We start from the raw sequence: 23,135 nt of genomic DNA, 5'->3' as shown, positions 1-23,135 counted from the left end.
AAAAGACCGGTGATATCGAGAAGGAAGTACAACTAGATCCGGGTGACGATTCAAGACGATGCCGTCCAGGAAATCTGGGCAGACCCCTTTGAGGGCCCTGGAGCAGAAACCAGCGAACAAATTGAAGCGACAGGCGCTGCATATCAAGCGAAAACAAACCAAAGACAAGCTCTCACGCGAAGAACGTTTCGCACGGAAGAAAGAAGAGGCCAAGGATCCGAAACTGAAAGCAGACCGCTTGAGACGAAATATACCGCTTACTTTAGAAAGAAAAAGAGTTTGGGACGACGTGGACAGTGATGTGGAGGATGGCCTGGGGGTGAGCTTCGATGTCGAGCGTATAAAACGCCTCAGACAAGACGAGAATGAGCCATTAGAGGAGGAGGAGCAAGGCTTGGTGGGTTCAGATGATGATGAACAGGATGATGTGGACAGCATGCTTGATTCTGAGAGTGATGGCGATGACGAGAATAAAGCTGAGCGCGAGAACAACAAGCGTGACGAGATGAGGAAGTCAAACATACGGTCTGCCACGGAACGCGCTACTAGCCCTACACAATCTATGAGAAGCACAAACCTCGACCTTACGCCAGATACCCTAGCCGCCAAATTTCCCAGTCTATTTCCAAAAGACGCTCCTCCTTCTCCTAAAATTTTGATTACAACAGGGCTCAATTCCACGTTACACGATCAAGCTCATATCCTCACAGAGTTCTTCCCGAACAGCGTTTATATTCGCCGCTCCTCACACCGATATAGCCACAAATTCTCGGTTAGAGAAATCTCACAATTCGCTTCGAACCGGAACTATACAACGGTGGTCGTGGTAGAGGAGGATCAAAAGCGGGTATCTGGACTGACAATGGTCCACTTGCCAGTTGGACCAACATTCCACTTTTCAGTAAGTAACTGGATCGAAGGCAAGAAGCTTCCTGGCCATGGAAACTCCACTGGCCATTGGCCAGAGCTGATACTCAACAACTTCCGTACGCCTTTGGGCCTACTTACAGCACATCTTTTCCGCACTCTCTTCCCGCCTCAACCAGAACTCATAGGCCGGCAGGTAGTGACCCTGCACAACCAGCGGGACTATATATTTGTAAGAAGGCATCGGTATGTTTTCAGAGAAAAGCGGGAAACAGAGAAGAGCGTTGTGGATGCAGATGGTAAGGAAATTAAGGGTGTCGAAGGTATCAGGGCAGGTCTACAGGAGCTGGGACCTCGGTTTACGTTAAAATTAAGACGGATAGATAAAGGGATACAGAGGCATAGTGGACAGGAATGGGAATGGAAAGGTCGCATGGAAAAGCAGCGGACAAAGTTTCAGCTTTGATACTCTGCCTCGCTTCTACACACCGGTTATTTCTTTTCCCGATCAAATGTATCGCTTGCCTACCTGTCGTTTTCATAGAATGAAAAACGTCCACACATCTCCAATCGCATACGTCAGTCCTTCACAGAAACAAGAAAATAGATCTGCTTGTTGGTCGACCAACGAAACCACCATGGTGCTACCAACGCCCTGGGCAAAAGAAGGCAACGTTTCGCCAACATGGTCCGTATGCAAAAGATCACCTGGTGAGACGGATCGGACCGGCCCGAAAGCGTGCATCCTAGAAACGCCAATGCTGCTCTCAGCTTGCGTGTTCCGGGGCCGCGGCTCGGGTATATGCTCGAAAAGGTAGATTATGGGTGGAGGATGCTTTCTTCAGGGCAGAGATCCTTGCTATATTAACGCAATTTTACCGGTTTCGAGGGGATGATCATTGACTGGGGAATGAACTGAGTTGTGCCAACGTGACAATCGTCTGGCAAGACAATACTCGGCGAAGGGAATAAAGAATGCAATATAGGGGTTCTCTTCCGCCGTAATGACGCCGTGACTCCACCAGCGGTCCTCTCTCAACCAGGGTCATGTCCAATCAGAACAATCTCGTACTTCAATAGGCATAGGACAAGTTTGAATATACCTGTTTTCAATGGCCACGTCTTTGATGCCAACACCCTCTCGCAGAGGACGTAAAAGGCAGGCAATCAGTATAGCACTGCCATGTGAAGGTGTCTATTTAGGACCCGCCAAAAGTGGCATTTCAAAGCATCATACCGTATCAAAAGGGGCCTGGAACCCATGATACCTAATCTCAACATCGTATTGGAAGGAGCAATATGGTTGTTTCCTCGCTAGCTTGGCACTTTTGGATTAAAAAGGCCTGTGGGCATAAGGTCATGATGCATATTTGCTGCTAATAATACTTCTCGAAGGCTAGCCTCGGGGCAGCATGCCAGCATCTCAAAACAAGTCGAATACTCCAGAAACAGGGCTTTCCTATTACTCTGCATGCAATTCATCCAGCACAATATGAATTGCGCCCGAGAACCCTGGTTGGCGGCCGTTTCCAACGGCCCAACAGGCGTGGGCAGATTTGGGTTTGAACGAGAGCGCAAACTGGAATACAGTAGGACTGACTCGCAGAATATCATCTCCTTTGAAAGAGCAGCCAACACGAGCGTCAGCCCCCAAACAGGAAGCGCGTGCATCGGAGAGGGAGACACAGTAACAGTGGCATGATTCCCCGTTGGCTGCGTGGTCCACTTGGCCTGGTGATAGCTGGTGCCTTGCAGAGCGCCTCATGCATCCGGCAGGCGGAACGGGATGAGGGTCGTAGGAGATGCAGGCTGTGATTCAGGCGATCCGCCGAAAAGAGAGATTTGAAGGCCGGATTTGGTGGTATATCTCGTATGTGCTGTGCGCCTGGAGTAGTTCGTGATGCATGCACGCTTGACTCAAGTAGCCGTCCGATTAGTCGCCGGGGCAGCCAGATGCAGACAAATGCACGCACTTGGGCATCCATGGCGAAATTTTCATGTCTCTTCACACGGCGTCTGACACGAAAGAAGCAATTTCCAGCGCATTCGATGTCTCTTGGACGAGCTGGGTGCGTTTCAACATGACCAGCGCAACGCTGCTCACCACCCGTTCACTGCTGGGATGCCCTGCAGCCACGGGACACAACGACAACTCAACAACAAAAATCCGCTCGCGCAAAGTCACTCGCCGGCCTCGCTTGCAGGTGTCGGCTTGGCCGCTGCGCGATTAGCTTCGGCCCAACGCGCTGGAGTGCCGCGAGTGGCCCGTCAATCGCTCGTCCAAATGCCACCGCCGCGTTGCAGCAGCGAAATCCGCCGTCGGGACATGCAGGGAAGCGTCCCGCAACCGACTCGCCGGTCGAATCGCTGTGGCCCCCCCAGCTAGCCGTGCCCTGCGCCGACTATTGTTGCCAGAGCTGCGGTGTTGCGGTGCTGCTGTACTGGTCTTGTTAAAAGTCAACCCGCATCCGTGCAGTCGTCTGAGCACAATGTCATCGAGCTTGGAATCCGGTGCTTCTTCTAGCAGCTCATCTTCTCTCTGTCTCGCGTGCAGTCCGAGCTTGCGCGGCATTTCTGCAGGCCCAGCATATCTCTTTGGCTTCCCCGCTATCATGCACCCTTGAAGCCAGATCGGCCTGCTGCCCCCGTTGGTCTCAGCAGAATTCCGTCTCCCTGGGCTACCTTTAACCCCGCAATCGGCTATATTGACGAGTACATATAGTTTAGTTTTTGGTCTCGAAATAGGCGGATGAGTCTGCCGCTTGTTTTGCACGAAGCATCTTCTCTTCACCATCGTGGCTGGTGATTTATATGTCGAACTTTCGCCCAGCATTGCTTATACTTACAGCCTACTAATTCCGCCACATACGTGCTGAATATAAATTATTTTGGTCATGTCATATTAGCTGCAGCAATTCTGCTGCAACAAAAAACCCCACTCGCTGTGATCAAGCATTTACCATGACAAGAGTCGTCATGAGTTCAGAAGCGCATCGCTCTGATTCCTCTCAGATCGACTCCTACTTATCCATTGAAGCAGAGGACGATACAGGAAATGCTGGGTAAGCTTCTGTTAATTACACCCTTGTCACTGTTGGTTGACTCTATTCTATCTCTTCTGGTTTTCTAGGCTCAAAATAGCACAGTCTCCTTCATAGTTACTGACAGTTTTCAGATCCACCAAATCATTATCGGAACATGCTGCATGCAATGTCATCGAGAACGGTCGGCAATACTGCAATGATACATATTGCATGCCCAACGACGAGGCAGAGCAGACTCGATTAAGCATCCTCCACCAACTCTTTCTCATTCTTTTAGACGGCCATCTAACCCAAACCCCCCTTCCCGACTCCATATCGCACATTTTAGATCTTGGTTCTGGGCCGGGTGACTGGGCCATTGCGATTGGTGAAGAACACCCAGAGGTGGAAGTAATAGCAACGGATATTAGCGTTTTTGATACCCAGTCCATCAGCATTGCTCCGCCAAATGTATATTTCCAAATAGATGATTTTGAAGAAAAGTGGACTTTTCGCGAGCATTTCGACTTTATTCACGTTCGGGGCCTTTCAAGGGCGGTCGCCGATTGGCATTATCTGTACGAGCAAGCGTTCGAGCACCTTACACCTGGCGGAGCCATCCAGGTCACTGATATAAATCTGTGCTCTGGGGACCTACGGCCAGATTCTTACATTAACATCTACATCTCTGCGGTGGCGTCTGCAGCCGAGCTAGACGGGCAAAATCCCGTTTTTGAACACCTTCGTCCCGGCGTACTTGCTGCTGCTGGATTTAAAGATATCCGGACATATGATTTCGACGTCCCTATAGGCCCTTGGCCAGCAAGTCCAAGGGCAATGACGATGGGCAAGATGGCGTTGATTGTGCTGCTAGAAGGTCTGGAAGCCGAAAGCATGCGCCTGCTGACAAGACATATGGGATGGAACGCGGAGGACGTAATTGACCTGTGCGAGAAGGTGAAGCTGGAAATCGTCAACGGCGAAAGGGTGGTGGGTAAAGCCAAAATAGTCGTGGCACGAAGGCCTGTGGCAGCCTACTAGCTAGTTAAGCATTATTATTCCGAGGGCACATGAAAAAAATTTTTCCACCAGTGATACTACAGTAACATATAATGGCCTAATGCATGTTGTTCCTGTTTGTTATTCTTATCCCAAGCCATCGCAATTTTCAAAAGGCCCTGACCGCTTTTTTTTTTTTAAATTCCACCGTCAGACAAATAATAATAATATTCAAACCAATTAAAACCATCAACAAATTGCTATATCGCCTCCTTCAAAACAAATTCCAGTGCCCATGCCGATCAACGCACTGGACTATCATTTGCGTGCCCTCCCCCCTCTTGCTCCAATGCCCGTCGTTTCCAGCCGATGCGTTGGCCCGCCCAGCCCGCCTACCACTACGGTGGGATCCCTTGCTGGGTCCGAGAACCCGGAAAGGCCCAAAGGCTAGTTAGCTAAGCATTCCCAACCCAAGGAATTCCAAGCCGCCTCGGGGGAGCCATCCCGCTTCCAACAGCCATCCGCCTGGAAGAGACCGGTGGTAGCAACGCCGTTACCAGTTTTTCTAGTATTATTAGTAGTAAGTGTACCGTATGTATGTCATTTTATTGTTCCGAGAAGGAATGAGTTCTCCGCAGATGTGGTAGCTCGTCCTCGTATTTTCCCCCCCTCCATCCGCGCAGGGATTTTGAAAGCCGTTCTCTTCCGTGCTGTTGCAGGGTTAACTACAGGGGGTTGATTGGCCTTGCTGTTTGTGGAGCGGCTTTTTAGTCATCCCTAAGACGCCGATTCCTTCGATCAGCTGTTACTGGGCCAAAAGTCATAAAGGAAACGCCGAACCCTGGCTGGTTGGCTGTCTATATAGCCTAATCCCCCCAATTTAAGCAATTGGGTAGATACAAAGACACAAATAAGAATTACTACGTGGTCATTCGCTTCGCATAGTTTTTTTCAAGAGAAACACAGAAAATAACTTGGTGGTTTTCCTAATTAAAATGCAGAGTATACACCTGAGACCACCCAGCAACGGAACTCTTGTTCGTTCAAGATGCCAGGTATGTCAAATATAGCTCTCCACTAAACTAGGAAGGATGAAAGAAAAAAAGCAAAAAAAGGGATATGTAGAATATGGAAGACCAACTTAATAAACCTAAGAAAAATTGCGAACCAAACTGCATAAAAGATCGCACGGTCAACGTATCAGGCGTCAGATCGTATTTGGAGAAATAGTCGTTGGAGCTTCCGCCTCGAAACCTGTCCAAATGGGGGGAGGAAAAGCAAAACATAAGCAGTGCAGATGGGCGGCCGTTGACCATGGGTCTTTTGTTTGTTTTTTGCCTTTAATTACAATCGAAGAGTTCATTGGATCCGTTAAAAAAACGCCTGCCAGGTAGTATTGTCGAGCGCCGAGTTTCCATGGCATACCCAACAACAAAACATCTGAGGTCAAAAAAAAAAAAGAAAATCGAATAATGCAGATGGGATATAGATTCGGGTCGATGGAGTGCGAATAAAAAAAGAAGGCTGACGAAAATCGGACCTGAAAATGAGACATATGCAGAAACTTTGAGTTAAAACAGAGATGTTCTGGGAGACGGAAAAAGTCGGAGATGATTTAGTCGATCGAATCGATGATGCCGCTGACTGTTATTGCAATTCGCGTTGCTCTTTCCCGCCCAAGGTAGATCGTTGAAAGGATACCCGTTTTTACTGATTAGCATTTTTCTTAAAAGCGAGAAGCTCTGCAAGGCGAGCAGTACTACAGCCAGTGCGCAGGAATTCATGATTGAGCAGTTCTTCCGAGGTAGCTCGGCAGTGTATCTCAACGCAAAGGCAAATGCTAAGGAATGCCCTCAGCTCCTTGCTCAATTTCTCGGGTCTCTTAAGCTCTGGAGTGCCGTTGGTAGCGATCAAATACAAGGCCTTCAGAGGTTCTTCGTTTAAGTATGGGGGTTCTGACTCAATCATCTCAATGGCCATGATGCCCAGAGACCAGACGTCCACTCGTGGTCCGTATTCTTTTTGCTTCACTACTTCTGGAGCCATCCAATAAGGTGTTCCCACCATGGTTGCACGCTTGTTTCGCGATTCAGTGAGTTTGGCACAGAAACCGAAATCGGCTAGACGACATGTTAGATTTCAAACATGAAAGATCATGTGAGTCAACAGCAAACACGTACTGATTTTCACATTTCCAACACGATCAAGCAGGACATTGTCACTCTTGATGTCACGATGGATGATTGACTGGCTGTGCAAATGTGCCAGTCCCTTACAAGTCTACAGATGGTGTCAGATGCCTCTCAATAGAACATGACGTGCCTTATTACTCACCTCATAACAGATCGCAGCAATCTGATCCTCTTGGATATGGGCATTGTTGTCAATCACGTCAGTCAAAGGTCCGCCTTCCATATACTCCATAACAACCCAGAGCTCATTGTTTTGCTCCTGCAGGAATGAATCCAGATAGTTCACAATATTAGGGTGCTGACTATCTTTCATCACGATGATTTCATTAACAATAAGTTCCTTGCGTGGCTGGCTCTTAAGATCCATCTGTTTGATGGCAACCTGAGCTCTGGGGCCATGAGTACGGTATAGCTCACGAGCAACAGGTGACGAGGCGGTTTCCTTGATACGCGCAACATATACGGAGCCCGAAGCTCCCTGGCCGATTTTACGTTGCTTACTATACGATTCGTTTGGATTCTCTTTGGATACGACCTGCTTCAACCTCTCCATGACTTCTCCCTCTGACATGGTGGACATCCGCACGTCCTTGTGGCGGGGCTCAGCTTTCTTGGTTAATGCTGCCTCTGCTTGTCGGACCGGATCTGGCTTTGTTTTGTTTGCAATGTTGAGTGGTTTCACAGCCTGGACAGGGGCAGGAAGTCGGCTAGGAGGCTGACCAGGAGAGTTGAGGTTGGGACGCTTCTCTGCGCCATACCGGTCTGCTGTCGGCTGACGAGCAGCATCAGCACGAGGGGCAGAGCGTAGAGATCCCTGGCCGTTCGCGGCTTCGTTCATTCTTGTGTTCATCGGAGCCGACGTTCCAGTCTTGGGGGTCGAAGGTGCAGCGCGTTGAGCGGTAATCGGTTTGAACGGCCCTGGGCCCTGTTGACGAGCACGAGTCGCATTAGGAACACTTGGAGCGGGGCGTGAAGGGTTGAATCTGTTGTTGGATAACTCGGGCCGACCGCCACCATATCCGCCTAACTCTTGCTGTGCAATTGGCGTGATATTCTTTGGGATTGAAGCGTTATATGCTTCTTGTTCACGACGCCTCTGTTCTTCCTCACGTTGGCGCTGCATCTCCCGAATACGACGTGCTTCCTCGTCCATTCGGCGTCGCTGTTCAGCATCTGGAGCCTCTTTCGGGCGTTCTGGCTGGTATGCCGCATAAGCAGCATCTGAAGGTTTACGCATCGATGCGGGTGACGATGTTGGCGACATGTTGTTGGGTTGCCGCTGAGACTGGGAGGGCTCATTGCGCTGCACTACAGGTCGCTGCCCCGGAGAAGATTGCGCGGAGCGCTGGCTAGACGAGTATTCCTGGCCTATACCTTGGTAATACTGAGGGTTCTGTTCACGCATCTTGATATCGGAGTAAAACTCAAGGACCTCAATGACTGCTTGGGGGTTTTTCTTATAATCTTCTTTGGTGATAGCCGATGCTGTCAGGAGCTTCTCCCATTCAGCTGGAAGGCCGACGAAGGCACCGGTATGCGGATCGAACCCAACGTGCACACGATGGCTGAAGTTAGTCGGGTTGCTGACCCCGCCCATACCTGGGCAGCGTTCGTAGATCTTGTCGATCCATTCATAAATCTCATCATCGCTTCGGACTTCACAGGTGATGGTTTTGGTCGCAACATCTCGATTTGCAAGCGTAACGCGGTTATTAGCATCTTTCGGGTTCGCGAGGCGGGTAATCTCAAAGGCCATCCTCGTGTCCTCCGAACGAGTGACATTGGTTATATTATTAAGCTGAATCGACAATACCACTTTTCCGGTCTCATTTTTCAGAAACTCCAATTTAAACTCGCGCAGAACAAGATATCTCTGGTTCCAGCTCGCCAAAAACTTATCTTCTTTGCAGCGCACATAGCCCTCTTTGATTACAGCAACACCCCCTTGCCCGTTCTTCTGGCTCAAAGATAGCGTGCTGGAATTGGGGAATATGGAAAGGGTTGGCGTGGACGGAGAATTGAGGGACATTTGGCTAAAACTAGTTGGAATGCTCGAGGTGGTGGACACGGTTGACGCAGTGTTGAGTCGAGGACGGGCACTAGGAGGACGGGGAGCAGGGCCAGGATTCATGAACTGGTCCTGCGAATAGACACTATAGAGCGATACGTGAGACTTGCTGGCAATAGAAGGGTACAAAGAAGAAATAAAGTGCACATTCCGTAACACGAGATATAAAATTGGGGGATTTTAAGGTTCCTGCAGAGTGGTAGAAACACAACTTACTTCTGCGAAGCCATTTTGACAAATCAATTGAGTCTCATGTGGGCAGACGCAGTAACGCGGTAGTTTTAGGCGGTTCTACAAGAACCTATGAATTAAACGGCGGATATTAATGACCTGTTCCAAAGCTAAGATTGTCAGTAATGTCTTGTTATCCACCTGCAGCCAGGATGAGAGTTTCAGTTGACAGCATCTGCAGCGCAAAGGAAATTGAACCCATAAGCGCAGCAAACCATGAACCACGCCGGGGCAGAATGTGCAGCAGAGGAAATGGTGTTGCGGTCCCACCTTGCCCTGTGGCCGACGCGTCAGGGAGAAAGGGATTTCAGGGAACCAGGGAGATAGACCTTAATACAGTGCTTAAGCAGGCTGTCTAGGACAAGGACACCTTGCACGCTCGCGGACAATTGATAACTTCGCGAAAGGAGAGTGTTAGAGGGCGGGCATTGGGGGTTGGTGCAGAGAGGAGGGCCTGGCCATGAAGTGAAGGTGGCGATCAGGCAGCAGGGCGACGCGCTGGGAAGCCAGCTAACGAGCGGGAGGAGTGCGGTCGGGCACGCCAGAGCACGACCCAGCGAGAGAACAAGCGGCAAGCGTGAAGCTGGAGGGAGGGGATTGAACGGGCAGAGAGCGTTGGAAGAGCAGCGAGGGCGAGGAATTGGAACAGATGGAGTTGGTTCGCCCGACTCACTAGTGGTTAGATTGGGGGGGGGCGGGACGAGCTAACTAGCCCACTCAACTCGCAGCTGAACTTCCTCCTGCCAGCCCACGCCAGACTCGCGGCGAGCACGTCTGGCAGCTGGCTGGCTGGCTACGGCGTCCTCCTGGAATCAACCGGCATGCGCCCCTCTACGCCGTGCGCTGGCGGGCTGCTGGCTGCACTACAGTCCTAGGCTTGCGGCCAGGGCCCCTTTCGCGCTGGCCGCCCCCTTTCTGCCCGTTGTCTGAAACCTAATCAGTGCTGTTCCCTGGTTGACCATGACAGGGGCTGGCGGCGCCGCGGCCGACCGCACAGAACCCGCTCCCTAGCCGTGGCCGGGTCGCTCGCGGAGCTGCGATGTTGTGGTCATAGTATCATTATTAATGCTTCGGGATCGCCCCGACAATTCCACGGCGTTTTCGAGAACAGACGCCGGTAATACGCCCAGGAGCAGGAGGGAGCACTCTGTCCGAAACGCGACCAGACGCAGGCGGAGCGTGCACGTCGCATTGGACTGGCTTAGCTGCGCGCTGCTATGTAACTCGCTCGCTCGCCGCGCGGAGCTGAAACTGCAGCCGGTGTGGGCACGTCAAGCTCGAGCGTGTTTGGAAGCGCGCTGCATACGGGCAGCAGCTATGGTGGAGAGAGAGCGCTGTGTATAGTTCAATACTCTACATTAACTACACCCCACGGAGGACTTGCACATCGGCCCGGCATATCATCGGGGCTCCGTCGGGCGGGGGACTGGGTTTCGCCGGCGCAAACGACGGACGCGAGCATCGCCCACGCCCGTCGAGCTTCGACTGTTTTAAGTCGCCTGTAGCCCGGTTTCCACACGCCGCCGCCGCCGTTGTTCACGGCTCCGCCCCAAACGGATAGTTGAACTTCAGCAGCCCGTTCAGGCCCCCAACCCATCCGTCCGCGGCGTCGCCTGTGCCGATCGTCTTGCGCATCACACAGGGGATCCCCCCGTGCCACGCCCCGTCCTCCACCGCGATATCTTCTCCCCAGACCTGAATCTCCATCCCAACCCGCAGCCCGTGCTTGACCACCACGCCGTCCACGCTCACCTCGACCTCGTCGCCCCGGTTCTTCTCGCTCAGCCGCAGCGTCACCGGCGTCCGCGACGGGATCACCAGCGGCCGGAAACTCAGGCTGCGCGGGCAGATGGGCGTCAGCAGCAGGGACGGCACCAGCGGGTGGATGATACTGCCGCCGGAGCTGAGGCTGTATGCCGTGCTCCCCGTGGGCGTGGAAATGATCATTCCGTCCGCAACCGCCTCTGTGAGAAATCGCCCGCCAACATATACTTCCACAATCGCAAGGTGCGGCTGCTTGCCTCGATGAATCACCACCTCGTTCATCGCATGCACCCCGGCGTGGTCATCGTCGCTATCAGCCGATGACGACGACGGCGACATGGCCACTCCGTTGCCGTACACTGGTTTTTTGTCCCGCGTGAACAGACCGAATCGTATCCGACTCCTCACCAGAATTCGTGCTGGTGTTTCCGCCCCCATATCCTCCAAGGACCCCTCCGCAGGGCGTACCGATGAGGCCACAGGCTCACGCGATTGCAAACCTGGGGCCGAGCCCGACATGTACACTTCTCGGAAAGCATTTTTATATTCCGAAAATTTCCATTCCCCCAGAAAGCCCAATGTACCCATGCTGAACGAAAGAACAGGTGGGACCGTCTTCGATGTCGCGAAGAAGGACGAGGCGCGCAAAATGGTGCCGTCTCCCCCCAATGTCACCACCAAATCGATTTTTCGAGGGGGCATGTCCGTAGACGTCGTATTTGTATATACGGGGAACCCTAATGACCCATGGATTTCGTTCGCGGTGTCTCGTTCGAGTACAACAGAAACCAAGGGGTAGGTAGATTTGATATGACTGCGGCTCTATTAGCATAGAAAAAAAAATAGGGCATGCGCAGACAACACCAACTTTGCAAACTCCATAACCGATTTGGTTACAGCTGGGGCCCCTTTCTTCCGGACAAGGAGAATGTTTCGCGGCGGCGTTGGCCATCGCAGAGCCAGTAGGTCACTGCCTTTCGACTCTATCGTAGGTGCTTAAGTTAGAAGAAGCGCGGTTATTATTTTTGGGCTGATTCAACGCACACCTTCATACCGCGGAGATATGCGATCTGGAAGCTTGTCTACGTCTTCGATTTGTCGTAAACATGGAGAGCTGGAGAATTCGCGACTTCGGAAGAGCCTTTTCAAAAGCAGAGCCGGTGGTGGCCTTTGAAAACGGCTCGCTACAAACAGCATTTTGTTGGTTACTCGCGTCAAGGTCTATATACAGCGCCGGTCAGGTAATGGAACCCGGGTTTTGGTCCTATATCGGAGATGAGTAAATGGCAGAGCCGTTCGCTGACAGACTCTACGGAGTACATACGAACGTTGGTTGCCATCAATATTTCTCAGCAGGTGCATACACAAAGAGCAAAGAACATATAATCCCGGCTATCTCATGTTAGCTATTGACAACGCATCGCTCGTAGCATGATGTGTCGTGACTCAGGCAGAATTCAAAGCGCGGCAAGTGGTGCCAAGCCCGCGGTCACCTGCTCTGACGTGATGCCGCCACAGACGGGCGGTTCGCAGGCAACAAAGCTTGGCGGCCGTGAAATGCGGCTTCACAATTGGAAGGGCTGCGGCGAAGCTTGGGCTGCTAAGCGAGCAGTATGGCTGCGACTAACCGGCCTTGGGTTTGAAGCTTTGTGCTCTCAATATCATCAGTATTCTTAGCGTATCAAAACGTTTGTATTGTGCTCTTTGACTGCGACTTGCCCGGCGCCAACCGTGCCATACAAGGCATCTGGACATGTGAGCACTTGATATAAAGTCGTTGACGTTATCCTGGGTTTGGGCCTCAGCTTATTGATTCAACTCACAGTATAGTCCATCCACCTGAGGCATTGGCCCCTCCTTCCAAGGCATCCAGGAACCCAGACCTCCCACCTTTACTCTTCCTAGGACGACGAAACAGCACTCCAAATGACGACGAATGGCGCAATGCGGCGGAAGCCGGTGGCTCCCGAAACACTTCCATCGGGCTGGGAAGCTCTAAAGGAGACTGTACAGCATAAATATGACCGGCCTGAGGGAAATTACGGCCTTCTCATACAGATACTTCGTGGCATGCTGATCATATCCTGGTTCAACTGCAGCTGCGTAGCCATTGTCATCACACAGACACTTGGCTTGCCGTTGTATGTTATCAACAGGCGGTGGTATTATTCGTATATTGCGATGACGAAACAATTCTTCGGTATTATCATCACTGCACTTACAGAATGGTGCAGCCCTACTCCCGTCCGCATCAGTGGGAATTATAGCATGCGGGATCAGTTCAGCCTTCAGCCAGACGGAAGGGTAGTCACGAAATTTCCCAATCGCCTAGTTTTGATCGCGAACCACCAAGTGTACACCGACTGGCTTTACCTGTGGTGGGTCACCTATACCAATAATATGCACGGGTATATATACATAATCTTGAAGGAGTCGCTCAAGTATATCCCACTTATAGGACAAGGGATGAGGATATACGGCTTTATTTTCATGGCACGTAAGTGGGCTCAAGATAAGCCACGGTTGGAACATCGGTTACAAAAGTTGAAGACGACGCATGGGACTTCTTCCAATGGGGCCCCATTATTTGACCCGATGTGGCTCCTGATTTTCCCTGAAGGCACAAACCTATCTAAGAACACCAAAAGAAGAAGTGACGCCTATTGTGAGAAACAAGGGATTCCATTGCCTAAGCATGTACTACTTCCTCGCTCCACTGGCCTATTTTTCTGCCTTCAGCAACTAAGAAACACGATTGACTATGTCTACGACTGCACAGTTGGTTATGAAGGCCCTCCGTAAGTACTGGTTAGTGTCTCCTTTTTGTGCCATGCTAACCTGAGTGTTCGCGCCTATAGTAAAGGGAGCTACGCTGACGCCTATTTCACCCTTCGGTCTACCTATATAAAAGGACGCCCACCAAAAGCCGTCAACTTTTACTGGCGGCGCTTCCCTATTTCTGAAATCCCCCTCGACGACCCTAAAGAATTTGAGACCTGGATCTACGAACGATGGGAGGAGAAAGATCAACTCCTGGAGCAATTCGTCGAACACGGCCGCTTCCCCTCTTTCCAAGCGGAAGTTGATCCAAACAAAGGCATTCCAAATGTCGATGGTCCGGCAGCCAGCACAAGCGAAGAGCAATATATTGAGAGCGAGATTAAGCTGGGTCATTGGGCTGAAGCCGGCAAGATATTTACTGTGCTTGGCATGCTCGGCCTCGCGCTGAGAGTGCTCATTCGACCTTTTACTTAAGCTGCCTCAGCTTTTTGGAGTCACAATTTTCCTTTCTGTACCCTTATATGGTGGAATCTGGCGTTTACCCATTGTCATTCTCTCGGGCCGTAGCGGAGGCGATCTGGTGTTGCTGTGAGGGGCCCATCCTCACTGAGGAATGATGTTGATGACCTGGCTTGATTTTTGGTTGCATTGGTAGATTTTCCTATATGTGAGCCGAGCACGTTCTGGCATAACAGTTCCCGGCCTGTTATGCCTCCTCGGCTACTTTTCCTTTTCTGTGATATCTCTTGTACCTAAATAAGACCTGTAGCTGGAGCCAGCCATGCGCCACACATGTGGCTAGTGGGTTATCTTGGCAGTCGGCGCTTCTCGCGCTCTCAACTTTGAGTCGAATGCAACGAACCTTTCAAACATCTCAAACTCTTTCCTCTGAGCTCGGCTTCTTCTCTGGTTTTTTAAGTGGCTTTATCTTCTCAGTCGTCATGCAGTGATGTTGCATTGATTGTTTTATCACCACTAATCTCCCAGTGCCGGCTTGCACTGGTCTGCGACGACTCTCCATCATGACCTCCCTTCAGAATGGCCATGTGAACGGCGCCGCACCCGTTGAGGATAGCTCAGCGGATGCCCTTTGCGCAACCCTCCGATTCTCCGATATCCCCTCCGCGATCGATATCCCCGCTTCCTCCTTTGATACTGAAGTCGAAATCAGTCTTGAAGAACTCCCCGAAGATCCTACCGAACTCTGCACGCTACTCGACAACGAACAAGCTTCAAAGAATTTTTGGGTGATAATAGCTCTCGCTTACGCGAAGCATGACCAACTTGACTTGGCCATCGAGATCCTGAATCGTGGAATAGCATCTTTGACCCATGGCGAGTCGAAGGAGAAGCTCGGCCTTCTGGGCTGGATCTGCTGGCTGTACTTGCTCAAAAGCAGACAGGCTCCCAGAGTTACTCCCGAGGGACAATTGGCCTCTGAGGTCAGAACTAAAGATTCGTATCTCCAGGCTGCCACTGCTACCCTCAACGAAGCCTCTCGCATCAACCCCGCCTATCCTCCGCTTTTTCTCGCGCGCGGCGTACTCTCCATCCTACGTGCATCCCTGCAACCTCCAGCCAAGGCGATCCGGCCCGGTACTGTAGACACTTCAGAAAGAGTCGAGTCCTTGCGACAAGCGCTAAAGTGTTTCGAGGAGGCCTCCAAAGCTTCTGGAAACAGGAATATCATGGCCATACTGGGCCGCGCAAGAGCCCACTACATGCTTGGGCGCTATGCCGAGGCTCTAGAAGGATATCAGGAGGTGTTAATCAAAATGCCAAATATGACAGATCCGGACCCTCGGATTGGGATTGGTTGCTGTCTATGGCAACTAGATCTCAAGGATCAAGCCAAAGTGGCCTGGAGCCGAGCTCTTGCTTTAGTATGGGAAATTCCTCCATCTTTTGATTTGCATGTCTCTAATTGATTACAGAATCCGGAATCCAAAGTCGCTAATATTCTCCTTGCCTCTTACTACCTCTACGATAGTTCTCGTCATCCAACATCCGACCCTGCGTTCGGTTCTCTATACAAGATTGCAATGACTCAGTACACACAAAAAGCCTTCAAAATAGATAAAGAATACCCAATGACTTGTGCTATGTTTGGTGGATACTTCCTTCTTCGCAGACATTTTCCCACTGTTGAGGCTCTCTCGAGAAAAGCGATTGAACTCACCGATGTCAACGGGATCGCTAGTGATGGCTGGTACTTATTGGCTCGAAAAGAGCACGAGGATGGAGATGCACTGAAGGCCCAGGATTACTATAACCGTGCTGACCAGGCTAGAGGAGGTTTGGATAAGGGGTACCTTCCTGCAAAGTTTGGCGCTGTGCAAATGCAGATTCGTATGAAAGATTTGGATGGCGCAAAGTTTCGTCTTGAAAAAATTGTCCAGCAACTGAAAAACCCAGAGGCAATGACCCTGTTGGGCTCTCTTTATGCTGAAGAAGTGTTTGAAGCTGCAGCAAGCGGAGTAAAAGAGGAAAAATCCGCTGAAATCAAAAAAGCTATCAGCCTTCTTGAAGCCGTACGGGCATCGTGGAAGGATGAAAAGAAGAAGATCTCGCCAGATATATCTGTCTTGCTATATCTTGCCAGACTATACGAAAGTGCCGCGCCAGAGAAGAGTATGCAATGCCTTTCTCAGGTTGAACAAATTCAGCTTGCTCAGGTTCCAGATGAGGATAAACCTAGCGACGTTGAGAATGAGGAAACAATGGCTAGCATCCTTCGAGAGCGTCTAGCCCCTCAATTGCTGAACAACATGGGCTGTTTCTTTTACCAGACCGATAAGATGGACCAGGCCCGGGCCATGTTTCAGGCCGCTCTCAATGCCTGCGTAAAAACACAGGAGAAAGATGACGGTACTGATACAGATGCGCTTGTTACAACGATCAGTTATAACTTTGGGCGTACTTATGAAGCCGCAGGAATGCTAGAAGAAGCTGAGAAAGTTTACAAAGGTCTATTGGAAAGACACAGCGACTACACGGAGGCAAATGCTCGACTTACGTACATGCTACTGCGTCAAAGTCCGACCGACGAAGGTCCAAAACAGATGGCAAAGCTATACGAGGCAGAGGCTACGAATTTGGAAGTTCGCGCCCTGTTTGGGTGGTATCTCAATAAATCGAAACGCAAGATAGCCAATATCGCAGAGGACCATGAACAGCGGCATTACAAACATACTCTTCTCAGCTATGATAAGCATGATCGATATGCTCTTACTGGAATGGGCAATATCCATCTCATAGCAGCGCGAGATATGAGACGAGACGGGGAGCAAGATCGAGAGAGGCGGCGAAAGACGTATGACAGGGCAGTTGAGTTTTTTGATAAGGCTCTTCAACTTGACTCGAAAAATGCATATGCGGCTCAAGGAATTGCCATCGCGCTTGTCGACGATAAGAAGGATTTCTCTTCCGCAGTTCAAATCTTTTCTAAAGTACGGGATGCGATACGAGACGCCAGCGTTTATTTGAACCTGGGTCATGTCTTCGCAGAGACGAGACAATTCTCAAAATCGATTGAAAATGTAAGCGCCACCTTTTCTTAAATTTCTCTCTACGATTACTAACTCACCAATACAGTATGAAATTGCCCTCTCTAAGGATAGAGCTAGGGATCCACAGGTCCTGTCTTGCCTTGGTCGCGTATGGTTTTTGAAAGGAAAGCAGGAAAAAAACATAACTTCAATGAAGGCAGCTTTGGAATATGCACAACGTGCTCGCTCTGTTGCCCCAGAGCAGAAGCATCTCGACTTCAACATTGCTTTTGTGCAAAATGAAATAGCTCATCTTGCCTTGAACTTGCCTGAGACGCAGAAAACTGCCCAGGAAACCGAAGAAGCCTTGGCTGGCCTCGAAGAAGCTGTACTTTCTTTCGAGAAAATTGCAAAAGCACCTAATCCCCCTTATCCTGCCATTTCCCTCGAGCAACGTGCAAACATGATTAAGAACACGACGATTAATCAACTTCAGCGTGCCTTGCAGAGCCAAAAAGAGTACGAAGAGAAGAATGCTGCGAAATTGCAACAAGCTAGAGACGCGCGCGAAGCGGAACAAAAACGGCGATTTGAAGAACAGAAGAAAGTCCAGGAGGCCGAAGCCCAACGGAAGCGTCAGATGGCAGAGGAAAGATCACGAATGGTTGAAGAGTCTCAACGACTCGCTGCTATTCGTACTCAAGCAGAAAAAGAAAGAGAGGCTGCTGATTATACCACCGATAGTGAAACTGGCGAAAAAATAAAACGAAGGAAGAAGGCTGGCGGAAAGCGAAAGAAGAAGGGAGAGGATGGTGAAGAAAGGGAATCGTCACGAAAGTCCCGAGCGAAGAGCTCTGGTTCTGCATCTGATTCTGAAGCAGACGACCAACCGGCTCCAAAAAGGAGAAGACGCTTGGAAAGAAGAACTACAGCAAAATCGAACAAATTCAAGAGTACCGAAATTGTTGTCGAATCTGAGAGTGAAAATGAAAATGCGGCGCCGGCTACAGATGGCAGCCCAGCCGCAGCGGATGATAATGATGATACAGAAATGCGTGATGTCAGGGCCGATGAAGACGAAGATGATGAAGATACTTTAGTCTCACGGCGACGCAAGAAGGCCAGCTTGCGCGTTGAAGACGATGAGGATGAAGAGGAACCTGAGGAGCCCAATTTATCACCGCCTGACATGGCAGTCAATGGTGATGATGACGAATTGTTCGGCACAGGGTCCACCGATCCGTCTGGTAATCTGGAAGACCAAGCAAAGGTTGATGGGAACACCGGTACGGACACTGAAATGAACGATGATGGCAATGAGTAGTGCTTTTCTTTCCTCCTTTCTCCCGTAATCGTCCCTACACGTTCCGCGTTACTAATTTCAAATACACCCTGGGTTTCGTCTACGTTTTCTTCCTTTCTGTCCTTTGAGCGTAGGACGAAACATGGTCTGGCGTTTTGCTTTTCTCTTTCTTTCGAGGATCTGTTATTAAAATCTGCCTTGTGCATGTACACTATTGTTGAATATTTGGACGAGGTAGAATGGATACACTTATCTTGCATGTCACTGGAATCCCAATATATCAAGGTCCGGACTACCCCAAGCCCCGATGGCGGCTCGATTACCCTTGTAGAAACTGTGGTGTAGCTTTCTGCAAAGGTGGTCACTTAGTTATTGCGTGGACAGTAAGCTGTTCAGCAAGGGGCTAGCAGGAAAGGTCGTATTGAACGCTTAGAATAATATGCATGCGATTCCTTTCAGCCCCGCGGGATTTAATATCTCTTACTTTCTCTTTTTAGGCGCGACCTTCTATTATATCGTTACATACTTCATCTGTTGAACCGCGTGTTAATGTAAGAATCTAGCATCAACGTCAAGAAAATGACGCAAGTCTCAGCTACGCCCGTCGTCCACATTGACAAGTCTCTCGCAGTCAAGCAGTCTTCGCACGTCTCTAGCCTTACTACTGGATACCCATGCTTTCTTGTCTATGACTCTCGTTTTATCGATGATGTTCTCGGCTCCGAGCCTGATCCCCCACAGCTCGAGTTGATTGAAAAGCGCCACTATCAGTTTGCACACGAAGCCGGCGTCTACATCAAAACAACAAACTCTGTCTACTTCACCGCCAACTTCCAAAGCTGTGACCCAATCGAGCTATATGCAGTCGATTGCGATACCCGCCAGGTATCCAAACTGGACTACCCTGCGGTGGTCCAAGCAAATGGCGCATGTAACTATCATGACAAAGTGCTGTACTGCGCACAGGGTGACCTCGACACTCCATCGGCGTTGGTTCTTGTCGATCCTGTTACGGCTGAGTCGGAGATACTTATCAATAATTTCCACGGACGCCAGTTCAACTCAGTGAATGATGTAGTCGTGCATCACTCCACTGGAGAGATCTGGTTCACTGATCCCACATACGGATATGCACAGGCCTTTCGACCACCGCCAGATTTACCCGCCCAGGTGTACAGGCTGCATCCTTCGTCGGGGGACTGCTCTGTAGCAGCCGACGGGTTTGAAATGTGTAACGGGCTGTGCTTTAGCCCCGACTACTCCAGGTTATATGTCACAGACACTGGTGCTATCCAGGCTCACAATGGGCCAGGTGATGGGCACCAACTCTTCGCAGATCCAAGAAAACCGGCAACGATCTATGTCTACGATGTGGTTGATGGAGGAAAGCGCTTGGCCAACCGACGGACTTTTGCGTATTGTGATACAGGCGTGCCCGACGGGATCAAGTGTGACACCAGGGGGTATGTTTACTCGGGCTGCGGGAATGGTGTCCATGTCTGGGACTCGCAAGGCACATTGCTGGGAAAGATTGTTGTTGGAGGAACTACAGCCAATTTCAATTTTGTTAGGGGCGGTATGTGGATGTTTAGTGAGAAGGAATTGTGGTTCTGTAAGCTGAAAGCCAAAGGGGCTCTGGTTGAAATTGAGTCTTGAAAATGGATTCGGTACTGTTATGCGTCGATGAGTACGTTATGGCTACAGGACATATTTTTCATAGTATCCATGGCTTTTGGAATTGAATGCACCCTTGGAATATTATTTTTCTTGCAGGCGAGTCATTGTACAGTATGTAACTGTTGTTATCCAACGCTGGAGACCATTGTTATACATGTTCATTACACCAGGTCAATCGGTGAAGGATCTGTTAGTTTACCCCTCAAGAGTGGCTTATAGATACCTCGAACTGCGACTTGGACACAGCAGAACGCAAGAACCAATCAGTACTCCGTACTGTACAACCTTGCCCAGAAGGCTTGGGGAGTAGTAAAATTGACGTGCATATGAATGTGACTTTATGACTTAGCAGATGTGAGGGACCTTGAGCCCCGGGGAACACACGATGATCCGACGAGAACAGTTCACTTGATACAGTCTATGCCTCATGCCCGTGTATGGATGCATTCGATGTAGGGAAACGCAACAACTCTTGTAAAGATATACTTGTATGTCCTTCCGGATTTCATGAAATTCCCTGGAGTTGTAATTCAATGTCAAGGCCGAGTATATGCGCGTCATGTACTCAGTACTTAGGGCTTAGCTCTACATCCCCGTTTTCTCGACAAAAGGACCAGAAATAAAGCTGCACTACTTAGTAAGTATCTAAGATGGGTGTCATCCTTCCTGTCACGAATGGAGTCCCTGTATAGAGTGCTTGGAAGTATATGTATGGAATACCACATATGCAGCTTTGCTTCTCGCAAGTTTGTTTCGAGCCTGTGGTTATTACAGTGAGCAAAGTACTGCCCTAAGACAAATGGGCATTCATAGGGAGCTATGGTAACACAGTAATGCGGATTTCCGTGCTAGAATAGTAAGCATAGCGGTATATGCTGATTTTCAGTCATAAATATTCCAGGTTCGTCAGTCAAGTGCCAATCTCATGCCCGTGCAGCGTAAAGATACATCCGCAACGGGCGATTTGACATGGACACAGCTGGACTCGAATCCTCGCGGGTAGCAGTGCGGAGCGCCCGTGATGTATGCACTTACATACATACACATGCGACGGAAAAGATTCGGGGCGTTGTCTAGGTTGGGAATTTCCCACACCTCCTGACTCAAGCAACGCCCGCCTTTCAGCTAAAGGATTTGCTTCTAGGGTGCTGTTGAAATACTCCGTACATTATTTGCTGAGGTCGGAGAGTCAAGGGGGCACCATGCTATGCTTAAAGCAAGTTCCAATTGTCAACCAATCGAGAACCGTCAAGAAACCAAGCTCCCAAGACACGGAGAAACATTCAGGAGCTTTGAAACCAATGATCAACGAGTGACAGGTCTTGAGTGGCCGAGAGCATGTTGTGCTAGCCAAGCGACAAGTACGGACATAAATACGGAGTAAGCTGTCCGCAGAGAGTTGTCAGAGATAGAGATCTCGTTGCTTGGAATGTCATATTTTTAGGTGCGGCCCGCGCTTCAATGGGGCGACAATGTTCTTTCCAAGGGATGCGGAGTTCCGATCAACGGCCAATAATAATCATGTTCGAGAAAGCAGATGTGATTTGATGATATACCGGCCGGAGCTGCGGACAGCTATTATTTTCTGGAGAAAGTGATCCATGATTTCAGAATCAGAGGATGCCATTGCATCCTCCACTGTAGGCCATTCCTCCCTTGGCAACGGCACATATGGGCTGGGCCATTCACATACATACATTATTTCGAGTATGTATGGGCATTCATTTTGCTGGAGGATTCAGTCAGCTCCTTTTCGCCCTCAGGCGTTGAGCTCGGATAAAAATAATCGAGGATCGGCTTGCCTCATCTGCGTGAGCCATGCCATGAGGATTCTATCGTCGTGGAAAGATCCACCATGTACGGAGTACATGGCATCTCACGGACCCTTAGAAGACCAAGACACAGGCTAAGGATGGCCTTGGTCTTTTTTCTGGCATGGGCATCCCAGTAACTATATAACGGGGCGTCCATCCTGGCCATCCATGCTCGAAAGGAGGTCTGGCCCAACAGCACAAGAAGCGCTGGGCCGAAGGAAAAGAAGACGAAAGTGGGCAGCAAGGCGGCCAACCGCGCGCGCCACAGAGACAGAGAGAAGCAGAGCTGTCCAGAACACGCGGTGAGTGAATCCTCGAAAAACCTGAAATGTTGAACAAGGCTCGACGGCAGACCTTAGGAGACTGGGTCGTCGAGGCGAAGCGGTCTGAAGCGAAGGCGCATTCCGTCCCCCCTTTTTCGTATCGCCAGCAGTCGGTTAGTTGGTTAGTTGACCATTTGCGAGAGTGAGGGCTCGACAACGCTGGTCTGGCGACGACGGCAAACCTGTTCGTTTCATGTCGTGGGAGCCCTGGCTAGCGCAGCGTTTCATCGTTTCATCGGCGGCGAACGACAGTGTCAGGATGTCTGATGATCGCCCTACTGACAGCCCTAGACCGCGGTTCGGCCTGCCAACACCCACAAGCGCTGCTACGATCTGGCTGCGTGTGGCTGTATTTCTGTTCGCTCTGATCTGGTTTAATCTTTGTCCTCCGTGTGTAGATCGCCAACCTGTGTTTCAAGCCTCATTGAGAGTTCCTGCGGAAACTGCCGCGATGGGCACAAAGGATATTCCCAAGGTGTCGAACTCGTTCGATTTCGAAGGCAATACCTGAGTACCGGAGTCGCCCACTGCTTGCTTTCAACATCGTCATACTCTAAACTGGGAATTAAAGGATTCTGTACCAGCTACTAGTGTTGCCTCACCGG

The 23,135-nt window shown here is 50.2% G+C and overlaps 7 protein-coding genes across 7 annotated transcripts; 5 read left to right on the top strand and 2 right to left on the bottom strand.

The window, feature by feature from the left end:
• Positions 1-58: 58 nt before the first annotated feature.
• On the top strand, positions 59-1,333 carry RPF1 (Ribosome production factor 1; the record flags this gene model as incomplete). The annotated part of the gene is made up of 1 exon (XM_049250082.1): positions 59-1,333. The coding sequence occupies one exon, from the start codon at positions 59-61 to the stop codon at positions 1,331-1,333; it is 1,275 nt and encodes a 424-aa protein (XP_049111242.1).
• A 2,495-nt stretch (positions 1,334-3,828) lies between these two features.
• On the top strand, positions 3,829-4,931 carry LOZ57_000987 (uncharacterized protein; the record flags this gene model as incomplete). Its single annotated transcript, XM_049250081.1, has 2 exons — positions 3,829-3,929; positions 4,043-4,931. The coding sequence occupies 2 exons, from the start codon at positions 3,829-3,831 to the stop codon at positions 4,929-4,931; spliced, it is 990 nt and encodes a 329-aa protein (XP_049111241.1).
• Positions 4,932-6,596: 1,665 nt separating this feature from the next.
• CLA4 (Protein kinase) lies at positions 6,597-9,379 on the bottom strand (the record flags this gene model as incomplete). The annotated part of the gene is made up of 4 exons (XM_049250080.1): positions 6,597-7,009; positions 7,070-7,169; positions 7,224-9,234; positions 9,366-9,379. 4 exons carry the CDS (start codon positions 9,377-9,379, stop codon positions 6,597-6,599), a joined length of 2,538 nt encoding a protein of 845 aa, XP_049111240.1.
• A 1,537-nt stretch (positions 9,380-10,916) lies between these two features.
• POS5 (NADH kinase pos5) lies at positions 10,917-12,341 on the bottom strand (the record flags this gene model as incomplete). Its single annotated transcript, XM_049250079.1, has 3 exons — positions 10,917-11,958; positions 12,013-12,127; positions 12,191-12,341. The coding sequence occupies 3 exons, from the start codon at positions 12,339-12,341 to the stop codon at positions 10,917-10,919; spliced, it is 1,308 nt and encodes a 435-aa protein (XP_049111239.1).
• A 729-nt stretch (positions 12,342-13,070) lies between these two features.
• Positions 13,071-14,399, top strand: LOZ57_000984 (uncharacterized protein; the record flags this gene model as incomplete). The annotated part of the gene is made up of 2 exons (XM_049250078.1): positions 13,071-13,942; positions 14,003-14,399. 2 exons carry the CDS (start codon positions 13,071-13,073, stop codon positions 14,397-14,399), a joined length of 1,269 nt encoding a protein of 422 aa, XP_049111238.1.
• Positions 14,400-14,947: 548 nt separating this feature from the next.
• On the top strand, positions 14,948-18,737 carry CTR9 (protein required for normal CLN1 and CLN2 G1 cyclin expression; the record flags this gene model as incomplete). The annotated part of the gene is made up of 3 exons (XM_049250077.1): positions 14,948-15,808; positions 15,860-17,464; positions 17,520-18,737. 3 exons carry the CDS (start codon positions 14,948-14,950, stop codon positions 18,735-18,737), a joined length of 3,684 nt encoding a protein of 1,227 aa, XP_049111237.1.
• A 558-nt stretch (positions 18,738-19,295) lies between these two features.
• Positions 19,296-20,372, top strand: LOZ57_000982 (uncharacterized protein; the record flags this gene model as incomplete). The annotated part of the gene is made up of 1 exon (XM_049250076.1): positions 19,296-20,372. The coding sequence occupies one exon, from the start codon at positions 19,296-19,298 to the stop codon at positions 20,370-20,372; it is 1,077 nt and encodes a 358-aa protein (XP_049111236.1).
• Positions 20,373-23,135: the final 2,763 nt, after the last annotated feature.

The sequence above is a fragment of the Ophidiomyces ophidiicola genome (assembly GCF_022830035.1).
Source record: "Ophidiomyces ophidiicola strain CBS 122913 chromosome Unknown scaffold_2, whole genome shotgun sequence".
NCBI lineage: Eukaryota > Fungi > Ascomycota > Eurotiomycetes > Onygenales > Onygenaceae > Ophidiomyces > Ophidiomyces ophidiicola.
The sequence above is the reverse complement of the archived record's forward strand: the minus strand, read 5'-3'. Positions and strand labels throughout refer to the sequence as shown.